The sequence below is a fragment of the Zingiber officinale genome, chromosome 2B, assembly GCF_018446385.1.
Source record: "Zingiber officinale cultivar Zhangliang chromosome 2B, Zo_v1.1, whole genome shotgun sequence".
In the NCBI taxonomy this organism is placed as follows: domain Eukaryota; kingdom Viridiplantae; phylum Streptophyta; class Magnoliopsida; order Zingiberales; family Zingiberaceae; genus Zingiber; species Zingiber officinale.
The window spans coordinates 22,082,501-22,094,994 of NC_055989.1; the positions used below are offsets into that span (position 1 = coordinate 22,082,501).

The window sequence follows — 12,494 nt, forward strand, 5'->3', positions numbered from 1 at the left end:
CGATCGTCTGTTCAACAATATCGGTCAACCGATCATGTCTTTGCCAAATTCTCATCCAAGTTCATTTACTGATCGGATCAGTTCAAGCTCCCAATTGACTTCTAGTCACCTGATAGCTCATCACATCAGCATCTCAGATTTTATCTTCTGTTACATCAGTTGCTCGAAGCCTATCCTTGACCATGTCATATGCCACGTCCGTGCTTATCTGTACCAAGCTAGCTTTCGGAAACTTATGATTGCCATGTCATCTAGCACATCATCTTTTGTTGCTTATCTAACACCACATCAATACCTTACTGCCAACTCACTATACAGCAAGCTGGTCGATCAAAAATTATTGTCCGATTGTCCAAACCATCTATCATATTTTTTTTCTCTTGGTCTACGAACATTTTATTTTCTGCAAAGTTAGCCTGACAAACAAATAATAAATGTATTATGCATGCTTTATTTATTTATTTTTTTGACAGTTAATACGGTATGATTTTAATTTTGAAACTTGGGTTGATTTTTTAGTTGGATCATCGCATAGTTGTAGGATTACTCTGTCCCAAGATAAATACAGACCTCACAATCATTCTTTTAGAATGACTTCTCCTAAACTTACGTTGTTTTCTTATTTGACTAAACATTCAACTCTACTAATCCGTTTGGATTTGCTCTACGTAGTGTCCGATCTTTTGATCCACCAAGGTTTTCTTTTCGACTTGGTTTAAAAATGATTAAACTTTAATGACTTTCTAAAATGTATCTTCTATTAATTAAAACTTAAATTTGGAGAAAAAAAATGGATGTCCTAATTTTAATCAAAACTATACGACTATTTTAGAATTGTTACTTTTGAATGCCTTTATTATATATCAAAATTTAAATTTTAAGTAAAAAATAATTATATACTTTCAATTATTTTATTACTTTAAATGAATAATTAATTTATATTTATTTTTTAAAACTATTTTGTCACTTTAAAACTACCATTGAACTCCATGCATAACTACACAAATAAATATAAGTTAAAAATTAAATTAAATCAAATTTAAACTAAACTGTATAACTAAATTAAAGATGATGCACGTCCAACTCAATAAAATAATTTTTTTTTGGAAATTTTAAATTCTATATAAAGCAAAATTAAACCGAGGCTTTTTCTGTTTTACCTTTTCCAAGTTTAAACAGGTTGGGTTTATCAAACCGGCTTCGCTATCCGTTCGCTACTCGACATTCTCGCTTTAGCCCAGCTCGCCGCGTTGTCCGTGGTCCCCGGGCACGGGTGCGGTGCGGTCACCAGCGGTCGACGACTCCCCAGTCACTCCCCACTTCCATGTTTCCATTCCCAGCTGGAGATGGCGTCAAGCTCTTCTTTACTCTCCCTTTCCTTCTTTCCTCTTGTGGTAGGGCATCTACCCTTTCATTTTGTCTCCCAACATCAAGCTTCCCGTCGCTCTCTCTATCCTTTCCTCCCTTTATCCCTCTCCTCTCCGAGCCGATCCAGTTCATCCCTATGACGGATCTCCGCCGGCGATCCTAATATGGCTTCTTCCGCCGAGGCCTTCACGAAGGCCGGCTACGGAAATGAACCGGGGCAAGCATTCCCCTCCGACTCCGCCGCTGGAACAGGTGCGCTCGCTGCTCGCCCGATCCAAGACGAATTCGTGCGCTTTCTTGTCACCACCTTCTAATTCTGCTAGTGGTGGTTTCTTTTCCAAGGATCTGAGGACGCGCTGTATTCTGAGCTATGGCACGCCTGCGCCGGCCCTCTGGTGACCCTTCCTCGGCAAGGGGAGAAGGTTTTCTACTTCCCCCAAGGGCATATTGAGCAGGTAGGCTCGGGCTCGTTTTCTTCTGTTAAAGATCGAAAATTTAGGGTTTCTTGTGGCTGTTTGGGAACCGCATGACTGATTTAAGATCAATTTTCTGCTTTTAGGTGGAGGCTTCCACTAATCAGGTGGCCGACAAGCAGATGCGAGTTTATGAGCTGTCGTCTAAGATCCTTTGCCGCGTGATTAATGTCCAGTTGAAGGTACTGTGAAGCTCTCATCTTTTAGGAAGCACTGATGTTTTCAAGGGTTGATATTATTCTGTTTTTCTTTCTCGTTGTTGCACTCTAAAATTAGGCCGAACCAGAGACAGATGAGGTGTTTGCTCAGGTGATGTTGTTTCCCGAGCCAAGTGTAAGGCTTTCCTACCGCCTCTTTGATTTAGATTTGTGTTTATTTTTTGGTATTGTTTTGCAATTGAAGCTATTACAACTATTTTGCTACTTTGCTAATCTATTAGCAAGATGAGAATGCAGTGGAGAAGGAGACTTTGTCGCCTCCACCTCCAAAACCTCATGTTTACTCCTTCTGCAAAACGTTGACTGCATCTGACACTAGTACCCATGGAGGCTTCTCTGTGTTGAGGAGGCATGCAGATGAATGCCTACCTCCCCTGGTGAGGGTTTCAACCTTCACCTCTGCTTACCTGCTTTTTCTATTAGCAGTAAGGTTGATATTAGGCTTAATTATTTCGTCCATCAGGACATGCGTCAACAACCTCCTACGCAAGAACTAGTGGCAAAAGACTTGCATGGGGCGGAGTGGCGCTTCCGCCACATCTTCCGTGGTAATGATTCTCACTGTAGCAAATTATTTGTTTAACTAATTGGTAGAGATTGTGATGAGAATAATCTAGATATGGATTATATAAAATACTGATGCTTCCCTTAAATATTTTGACAGTGTGCGATCTAGGAATCTTTGATTATCTGCTACAGGTGACTAGTGGTGTAAGATTAGAGGTTTCTAAAGATTTTCTGTGAACTAGATAGTTTCTACATAATTATAAACTTTTCTTCCTTATTCTCTTGTACTTGGTTTACAATGACTAAATTTGAGATGATACTTGGTACTGTTGAAATTGATCCTTCATTGCTTATAGGGTAACCTGATGCATTATATTCTAGTAAATCCTGATTAATTAGTTAGTTTCCATCAATCATAGGTCAACCAAGGAGACATTTGCTTCAAAGTGGATGGAGTGTCTTTGTTAGTTCAAAAAGGCTTGTTGCTGGGGATGCTTTTATTTTCCTGAGGTCTTCCTTTTATCTTATTTCGTCTCCCCTATATTTGTGTTCTATAACTAATTTGTTACTGAAAATCAATTTATGGCTCAGAGGGGAAAATGGCGAATTACGTGTGGGTGTGAGACGTGCAATGAGACAACAGGCAAATGTTCCATCGTCAGTCATATCAAGCCATAACATGCACCTTGGTGTCCTTGCAACCGCATGGCATGCTCTTACCACTGGAACAATGTTTACTGTTTACTATAAACCAAGGTAAGGTATTGGATGTATTGGACTGTATTGTGAGTGTGTGGGAAAAAAAAAATCTTATTCAGCAGAAGGAAATAGAATGCAATGTGGTTTGCTTCTTGATGATTGTACATTGGTTACAATTTCTCATTTATCAACTTTTAATTCTAACTACTGAATTGATGGAAATAGGACAAGCCCATCTGAGTTCATTATCCCCTACAGTCAATATATGGAATCTATTAAAAACAATTATTCTATTGGAATGAGGTTCAAGATGAGGTTTGAAGGGGATGAGGCCCCTGAGCAGAGGTATTACTTTGTTTGAATTATATTTCTCATCTCTAATGATTTTCCTAGATAACTTCTGGTACTATGTCGGACTTAAATTTTTTTTCTGTTTTCAACACATTGTAGGTTTACGGGTACTATAGTCGAAATAGGAGATGCTGATTCCAACCTTTGGCCTGAATCAAAATGGAGATGTCTCAAGGTAATGTATTTGTATTTGTTTGTTATTTGTGTTATTTTTGTTCAAGTTCATTGATGTACCTATCTCACATCTCCTTTTTCTTATTCTTGTGTCAGGTTCGCTGGGATGAGAGCACATCCATTCCTCGCCCAGAGAGAGTTTCTCCATGGAAAGTAGAGCCTGCTGTGTCCCCTCCAGTGACCCCTCCAACCATGTCGAGGGCCAAAAAGTGTAGATCAAATGCTTTAGGACCTTCTCCTGATTCTTTTGTTCAGGCAAAAGAAGGTACAGTATCTCATGTAAACCTCAAATTCTATATGTTATGACTTGTAAAAATGTTAGTTTTCTAATGTTGAATTCTTTAACAACAATTCTGATGTTAAATATCTGTAATACATCTGAAGCAACCACAGAACTTTCCCAAGGTCATGGAGCTTCCAGAGTTTTTCAGGATCAAGACATCATGCTGTTTAGAGGCAATTTGATTGATGGTAATGTGTTGAACTTTGCAGAGAAGTCCATGATACAACCTCCACCTGATGAGGGACTAAAAAAAAATGCTTCCTGCCAGAGACGGATTGATTCAGATAACCTCACTGAATTAACTAGGCCAACGCATAATTATGTAAACATAGGATTTCAGAATTTTGATGATTCACATAGGCCCTTTTCTGCCCAAGTTGCTCCAAGTCCAAGTGCCAGAAGTTCACTGATAAATTTTTTTCATCACCAAAATGAAGAACCAGCCTTGCATCCAGATCAATCTCCTTTGATGGCCTGCAATCATTCCTTTGAAACAGTGTCAAACTTGAAGATGCATGATAACGAGATGCCTTATTTTGATACTCAGAATGTCAAATATGGCAGATTGATGGACTATTATCAAACACAAGGCATTAGGGCTCAGAAAAATCTACCTAATAGGTCAATGCATTTACAATTGGCTTCTCAATGTGAAATCATATCCTCGCCAAGGTTGATAAAACCTCATCCATTGACTGTACTGTCTGATGAGATCACACAACCCAAAGAAAGGGAGAGCTGCAAATTATTTGGTTTTGATCTCAACAATACCACTACAATATCTTACCAAGGAATTCCAGGAACAAATGCTTCATATGGGCCATTATTATATAGCCAAACAACTGCACCAATAATCGAGAAAGATGCCCGAGGAACTTATTACCTTCCTGAGTTTTCCAAAGAAACAAAGGCTATTGATTCCTCTACGGTTGAAAGTGAGAATGTGGAGTGTGTTCATCCTTGTCCACCATCGGATTTACAGAAGAAGCTTCAAGTTGTGTCAAACAGGAGCTGCACCAAGGTTTTTTTTTTTGTTGGTTTTTGTTCTTTTTGTGCTCAATTTTCTCTTTATGTGTTTAATATGTTTTCCTGTGTTTGTTTCTTTGATTGCTTCTTTTTGATTTAGTCCTCAGTGATCTTGTACTATCAATTATGCTTAGTTTTGTATTTGGTTCTTGTAAAAAACCCTAAATATGAATGCTGATCTGTCCACTAGTATCAAACACCAGTACAAATCTAGGTCTCCACCTTACTTGTTTCTATTATGTTTCACACATTAGCAATGGAGGTGTTTGTGTCCAACTTGAGAGTAGCTATTATAGTGTCAGGTGTTTGATTTGTGTTGGTAGTGGTAGATGATGCATCCGAGTGTCAGTGTTTATGCTGCCTATGCTAGAACTGATAACTTCCATTAAAATCAAATGATGTCTCCCTTTTGCAGTAACATCCATTTAGTTCTTCGCTTCTGACTGATTAATATCTTTCTAGTTCCTTCTGCTTTTTGAATTTTGGTGTATGTGCAAGATCCAATGATTTTAAATCACATTTTCAGATTTTAAATGTGTAGTGTCCATCTCCATTCAGTCCATTAATAGATCAAGAATGTCATGCTATAGAATGTACCTCTTTTTTATTGGAGAAGATGATTTTGTTTCCATTTTGATATCAGGTTCATAAGCAGGGTGTTGCACTTGGAAGATCTGTTGACTTGACGAAGTTTGATGGTTATGACCAATTGATCGAGGAGTTAGATCAGCTATTTGAATTCAAAGGAGAATTGATGGCCCCAAATAAAAATTGGATGATTGTATTTACTGATAATGAGGATGATATGATGCTTGTTGGAGATGACCCTTGGCAGTAAGCATGTTTCTACATTCCTAATGTTCTTCTCTTATGTATATATATATTTCTCTTATGTATATATATCTTCCATTTTCTATGCATAAAGTGGATATGTTCAACTGGTGTTGTATAATTTTCTACAGGGAATTTTGTGCTATGGTCCGTAAGATTTTTATATACACAAAAGAGGAGGTCCAGAAGATGGATTCAAGTACCTTGAACCCAAAAAATGAAGATTGTCCTGATATGAAAGAGAATGTCAAGGAAACAAAAGGCAGTCAATCTGCATCATCATCTAATTCAAAAAACTCATAGGCTTATCCTGCAATGTAAGTAGGAATCTCTTTTTGTTTAATATAAATTGCCGTGATAATCATTTTATCCCATCGTTTCGCAGGTTATTGAGATGTTTTATTTGAAAACTATGATAGGTTAGATCCTTCTCTATTAATTCGACATTTGAAAGATAACTCCAACAGTTAATCCCCGAGTACTTCATACTCATATTACAGCTAGTCAAGTATTTATGCAACATGTTGTCAATGAAAATTAAACTGCATCCTTTGCAAGAAAGACTGACAACTAGAAAAATAGTTCAATATCACTACTAGTATTTCATGTTTGGAAATTGATTTAAGCGAGAAGTTTGCAGGCTGACGACATCTTTGCCATGTGCAATTCAATCTTTGTAGGATCTTGAAGCACAAACAAAGTCAGTCTCAACAAGTAGTTCCATTATCTACTTACTGCCGTTGGATTTATTATTAATTTCACTCGTCAAGGTTTGTTATGTTTTCATTTACCAGAGCTAGAAGTGTAAGTACTGCTTCTCTAATCATGTAAATATAGCTCCTTCGCACTAAAACAATTAACCCTATGTGAAATCGCATCCTCATCCCCCTCCACGTGGGAGATGCTTGTCTATCTTTATAAGTGTTTGCTCTAGTGAGTGATCATGAATGAAGTTCTCATTTACTTTGCGAAGCTGTAGTTGGGGCAATTGCATGGTTCAGTTGGAACAATAATTAGCTCTTTAGCCATAAATGTCTCATTGATCAGCAAGCTGGACGCTGGTTCGAATAATGTGGCGTCAGTACTCCAGCAGTTTGTTTCATTGGTTTATGTCCTGTGCCTGCTCTCTCATGTCATTGATTACAGATCCAGGACAAGTTACTGCAGAAGAGTCAGCTGGTTTGCCCCATGCCACTGTTCAGAACACTCATCCTCAACAAAATCCTAGCATGAGACAAGATTTTAATGTCCCCTGCAGCAGCAAGGGGCCGATTTAATTTTTCCACGAAAAGATTGTCACATATGGCTTTTGTTGTAAATTGGTTTAGGTAGCCTATTAATCAAATAGTAGCATGGATAAATTAGTTTTTAAGTCGATAGAAAATTAAGATTTAAAATTATTCAGGTGAAGAAGGAAATTATCACATTCGGTGGTTTGGGTCAGCTTAGTCGGATGAGTGCAAGGCTCGTACTGCATGAGCTTAATTGGAAATTATCATATTTGAAAGTTGAGTTTGGAGGATGCTATATAGGTATTAAAATTTCTAAGATAGTTGACGACTAGTTTTATCACAAGTTCATTAATTAAAATTGTGCTTAGAAAATATAATATGAGTTATGCTTATTCTGATATATGTTACAAAGTCAATAAGTTGAGTAGATATAGCATTAATATGGGAAGTGATAGTAACAAAATACTAGTGAGATTGTTGAAGTAACTCTAATATATAATGAGCTACAAATAACAGATCCAATTGTACTAGAGGGATACAATGATGTTAATTGGATATAGGTTTCAAATCCATGAGTGGTTGTGTTTACTATTAGATGAGTATCCTAGAAGTTTTTGAAATAAACATGTACATCTGGGTGTACTATGAAGTCCGAGTTTACAATTTTACACAAAATTGGAGAAAAAGTGAAAAAAATTCTCAATTTCTTAGATGGCATTCCTAGTTGAATGAAAATTGTGCTGGGTAACTAAAGGTTTGCCAAGTATGCTACTAAGCTCAACATATGAACTATATTGATTGCAGAGCTCAATATTATAGTTCAAGAGAGCCAACTCAATAAGATGCGATCTACAAATGGGTAGAGATGAGTATAGGCTTTAATATTCTTATATCGCATACCTAGAGGTACAATGGGGATGTTACAAGCTTTTCTTATACGAAATCATCAAGTCACAAAGTGAGACCGCTTCAAATTGAAAGCATTTATAAAATTCTAATACAATAAAGAATCACTAAATGCCTAGGAATGTCATTGTATAAGTATGATTGTCTTGATTTATGCTAATGGTTGAATAATTCAAGACATTAGTTCATTAAATTATTCTTTTTAATTTCCCCCTTAATTTTAGTTCACGTGAGGGATTCTGATAGATTTATTTATATAATTACTTAATCCGATAGGGACATGAATGAACTATTTCACTAGTAGCTTATTGTGAAATTAAAACTATTCATGTGTTGAAAGAAATTATGACATTCTGTTTATTGTAAAATGTAGACACTTTTATATAATTTAATTTCTTACATCATTAAATGTACTAAAAAAATTAGATATTTTTTAATTTATTATTACTTTTTTCATGATGATTTTTTTGTTTATCTTCGTATAAAATAAACATCTTATTATAAACAAATTTTACCATGTAAAAGTATTAAAAAACAAAGAAAAAAAATATCCTTTAAACTTATCTCATCTTCAACACAAAATATATCAAATTTTTCTATTTTTAATTTCACTGAATTAAATTAGGTGCCCATCTGGTGGAGTCCCGCTGCCCGCGCACAGATTAACGTAGCCGAACGCCTACCCTCTCCATTGTAAATATCACCTTACAAACCGTCCCAGTCGCCGCCAAGTGTCTCATCCAATCCCATTCTCAAAATCTACTCTCTCCAACCCTCCATCGCTCGCCGGCTTGCAAGACGCCCTCTGTCACCTGCCTCGCACCGAATCCCAAACTCAGAGCCCCGGAAGTATCGCGCGCCCTCTGCCTCCATTTTTCTTCCGTCTCTCTCTCTCTCTTTCCCTCCCTTCACTGGACAAGGAACAGAAACGAAATAGAATCAGCATTGCAATATAAATTATTTTTTTGTGAAATTCCTTGTTCGAGCTTCTCCTTCCAGATCTTCATGTATGTGTTTCTGTTCGTCATGAAATTCAAAGTTAATGATCAAATTATATCATTCTATATATATGTATGACACTAATTCATTTATCTTCGGAAGAAGAGAAGCCCATAGGTTGAGCTTGCCAATGGATGGCGTCGTCTTTTTGATACGATCATGGCGAGTGCTTTAATTCTTCCCTTTTTCTTTGTTTTTCCATGGCAATTTTCGCTGAAACATTTCGATCGATTCTGCATATATATATAGATATATGAGCAGAGATGCCCGAAGCCGAAGTGCATATATAAAGAACAGAGATTCGAGGGAGCCGACTTTTGATGGATCCTGAAAAGGGAGATCATCCAAAAAGCCAGCGAAAGGAGGAAGAAAAGCAAGTGAAGAGACGAGAATCCGTCTTGAGTTCCGACGGCGACGACGGTGACGAAGACGAGGATGACTTCTTCCAGTTGGATCAAGAGATCATGAATCCTTTCTTGGGCCACGTTAACGATGGCGGCAGAGTCGGAGCAGCGGACGGCAGTTTGAGCTATCCTCCTATTCAGATGATGTGGAGGTCGCCGGACGGTGCTGATCCGAACCGGATTCCCTCCTCCATCTTCGCCGGGCCCTCGTCTCCGATGGAGTGGAGCGCGGCCTCGAACGAGTCGCTCTTCAGCATCCACGGCGGGAACTCAAGCTTCACCTGCAGGGACCATGTCACATTGATGGAAAAGTCCGGCGAGCTCAACCTCCCGGCCGAGGACCACCACCACCACCACCCTCATCCTCAAGCGCTTCGTGATGTAGCAGGCACGGAGACGGATAACGCCAAGAGCATCAAGGAGTTGGTGCAGGCAAACTTGGAGGAACAACAGCACCGGTCGTCGGACTGCAGCGCCGTCAGCTACCAGTCGTTTGCATTCCCGATGTATGCCGCCGATCATCTCCGCCGCTCGCTCGCTTGCGCATTAATTACTTCTAATAATTAATCTGAAATTTAAACACTAATTCCGATCGACCGCCCATTGTTGTCTAAAACAGATTGGCAGGCGAAGGAAGAACCGGCTCAGTGAAGGTGGAATCCGTACATCCATTCCGACCATCCAAGTCACAGCAGAAGCAGCCTCCAATGGCGGCGGCACCAAAATCTGCCAGTCTTCCTCCTACTTCTACTTCTCCGGAACAAAAGAGCAAGTGGATCCCGTGCGCTTGTCTGCTTTCCTTCTGTTCACAGGGTAAACAGTGAAGAAGAGACTTTGTGATCATCATCATCTTCATCTTCATCTTGTTTCATGTGGAAGTTTTGAATCGATTTCATATGGAAAAAAGTTGGAACAAGATTCTCACAAGTCTTTGAAGGGCTCGGTGGAATATACTAAAGAAGAGGGATGTTATTGCCATATTTTTGTATGGAACTTAATTGTAAAATCACCTTAATTATGGCTTTGCTAGTCATTGCGCTTTCAGGGAATCATATTTTTAATGAACAAACTTGTTTTTAGGTCCTATTGAAGTTGGAGAAGTAATGCTCATAACTAAAGTTATCAACCAATTTAAGTTTCACTATAGTTCCTACCTGATATTGTCAATGAATTAATGAGCTACTGGATAGCTATTATCTACGTTAATGAAGTCGTCGAACACAAAGGGAAGGCTGGACCGACCGAAACGCCTAGAAAGCCTAAGAGCGAGAGAGAGTTAGAATAGAGGTGAGAGGATGTCCTGGCTCAACCACTCCGACGCTCAAGTCAGTTTTCGACAAGAAAGGTAGAGAAAAAGAACAATAAATGAGAAAATGCTGGTGGTTTGTGCGTATGTGTGCGTGCACGTGTATTTGCTCGCAAGAGCGGGCTTCTTTATATTACTACTAAACGAATAAAATGGTATATCTCTCCTCTAGGTTTTGATTGATGGGACATTATACTCTGATAGGAAAAATATCACATCGTCGTATCAGAGGGTCATATCACTCATGTCTTGTACCGTAGAAGGTGTTATATTTTAGAGATGTTCTAAAGACAAACGTCTTAAATATTATCTTATTTATTTGACAAATAAAATTTACTATTTGGGTGTGCATTCTATATGTATGTTATTCGATCTTAAACTCAATTAATGAAGTTTTTACAATACAATGCACAACATGAGAGAAATTGTAATTAGAATACAATTAGTGGGTATCTCATCATATGTAATTATATACATATTGAAATCTTTTCTAGTCGATATATTGATGAAATTGGATATCGTCAATTCTGTGAGACTAGCACATGTTATACTTATTTGTTTATCCAAGCAACTGATCTTCACTAGCCGAAAACATAGGGATATTGAGAGCTAACATACGAATATTAATTAAGGGTAACTAGTTCATCGGATGTGATCTTCCATGAGACTTTATGTGGTTCTTTAAATGTCAATGAAGATCTCATTGCAGCTCAAGTGCAAGTTTCCTTAGACTTGAGGTATTCAAGTTGCCTTGGTCATGAAGACTTATACTTTGGCATCTTAGCATAACATCTTTTAGGAGGTGTAGATCTGGGATGATTAGATATAAGTCAATATGCACGAAGGTATTTTAATAGCCAAAAGAGGATTCACCACTCCTATAAGGAGATGTATACCCTATGACTTTTTGTTAGAAATTTTACTTATCAACCTTTAGCCAAAGCAAACATGTCAAGAAGAAGGTCTTCTTGGACATATATTTTTGAGTAATTTGAATCCATAGAATGAGGAACTAGAACTTGGGCTAGGTTTGATATTGTCAGCCTAATAGGGACTAATACATAGATCATGTCCTGAACCAAGTAGGTACAAGATAAGTGAAAGGAACAAAATCACTGATAACTGTAGTTGCTAAATGGTTCAGAATATGTCCTGAAATTAACTATGACTTTTCGATCAATTGGGAATCATGATGTTGTTGGAGTAATCTGTGTGATCCTAGGTTTTGATATTTGGATAAAGGTTTAAGTTACAATTATTGTTGCATTTAATATGTGCATATGAGCGTGCAGGATACAAATACAACAAGGAAAGTCCAAGTGTGATCTTAGCAAAGGCAAAGTCCAAGTGGGATCTTGACAAAGGTGAAAGTCCACGTGGAGTCTTGGTGGTGTAAGTCCAAGTATGTAGTTTTGGTAATGTAAGTTCAAGTGTGACTTGGCAAAGTTGAGGTCTTAGAGCAAGGAGCTCTTAGAAAAGGATAAAGTCCCGAAGGTGAGGAGTCTCTTGGCAATGGAAGACCCAACAACAAGGACAAGGCCGAAGGAAGCTCTTGAAGGCAAAGCGTGAAGGATGGAGAAGAATTGAGGAACACAAGACTGATGGAGGAGACTAGAAGGTAAGGTCAAGGTTGTGCGGGCGAGGACAAGTTCTGAGAGAATATACTCAGGGTAAACTCTAGGTTTTGGGTTTACTAGTTAACTGGTGTATGTACCAG

General features: G+C 38.2%; 1 protein-coding gene across 4 annotated transcripts; it reads left to right on the plus strand.

The window, feature by feature from the left end:
* The first annotated feature begins 1,370 nt into the window (after positions 1–1,370).
* Positions 1,371–6,904, plus strand: LOC122045482 (auxin response factor 7-like). 4 transcript variants are annotated; one of them, XM_042605717.1, is made up of 15 exons: positions 1,371–1,620; positions 1,711–1,823; positions 1,928–2,023; positions 2,118–2,174; positions 2,281–2,436; positions 2,523–2,607; positions 2,986–3,076; positions 3,158–3,322; positions 3,491–3,610; positions 3,716–3,791; positions 3,887–4,055; positions 4,184–5,094; positions 5,743–5,933; positions 6,062–6,247; positions 6,611–6,904. In XM_042605717.1, the coding sequence occupies exons 1-14, from the start codon at positions 1,533–1,535 to the stop codon at positions 6,231–6,233; spliced, it is 2,490 nt and encodes an 829-aa protein (XP_042461651.1). In that variant the 5' UTR covers positions 1,371–1,532; the 3' UTR covers positions 6,234–6,247; positions 6,611–6,904. The 4 variants fall into 4 exon arrangements, with proteins under 4 accessions (XP_042461651.1, XP_042461649.1, XP_042461648.1 ...); XM_042605715.1 differs by having other exon boundaries at positions 1,372–1,620; positions 4,175–5,094; positions 6,571–6,904; XM_042605714.1 differs by having other exon boundaries at positions 1,372–1,620; positions 4,175–5,094.
* The last annotated feature ends 5,590 nt before the right edge of the window (positions 6,905–12,494 follow it).

What these genes read in the sequence shown, in the direction of transcription:
- LOC122045482 (XM_042605715.1), top strand. Translation starts at nt 1,533, where the DNA reads ATGGCTTCTTCCGCCGAGGCCTTCACGAAGGCCGGCTACGGAAATGAA. An exon ending in CGACTCCGCCGCTGGAACAG is followed by an intron (nt 1,621 to 1,710) that starts GTGCGCTCGCTG and finishes TTCTTTTCCAAG; the next exon opens with GATCTGAGGACGCGCTGTAT. An exon ending in TGATTAATGTCCAGTTGAAG is followed by an intron (nt 2,024 to 2,117) that starts GTACTGTGAAGC and finishes CTCTAAAATTAG; the next exon opens with GCCGAACCAGAGACAGATGA.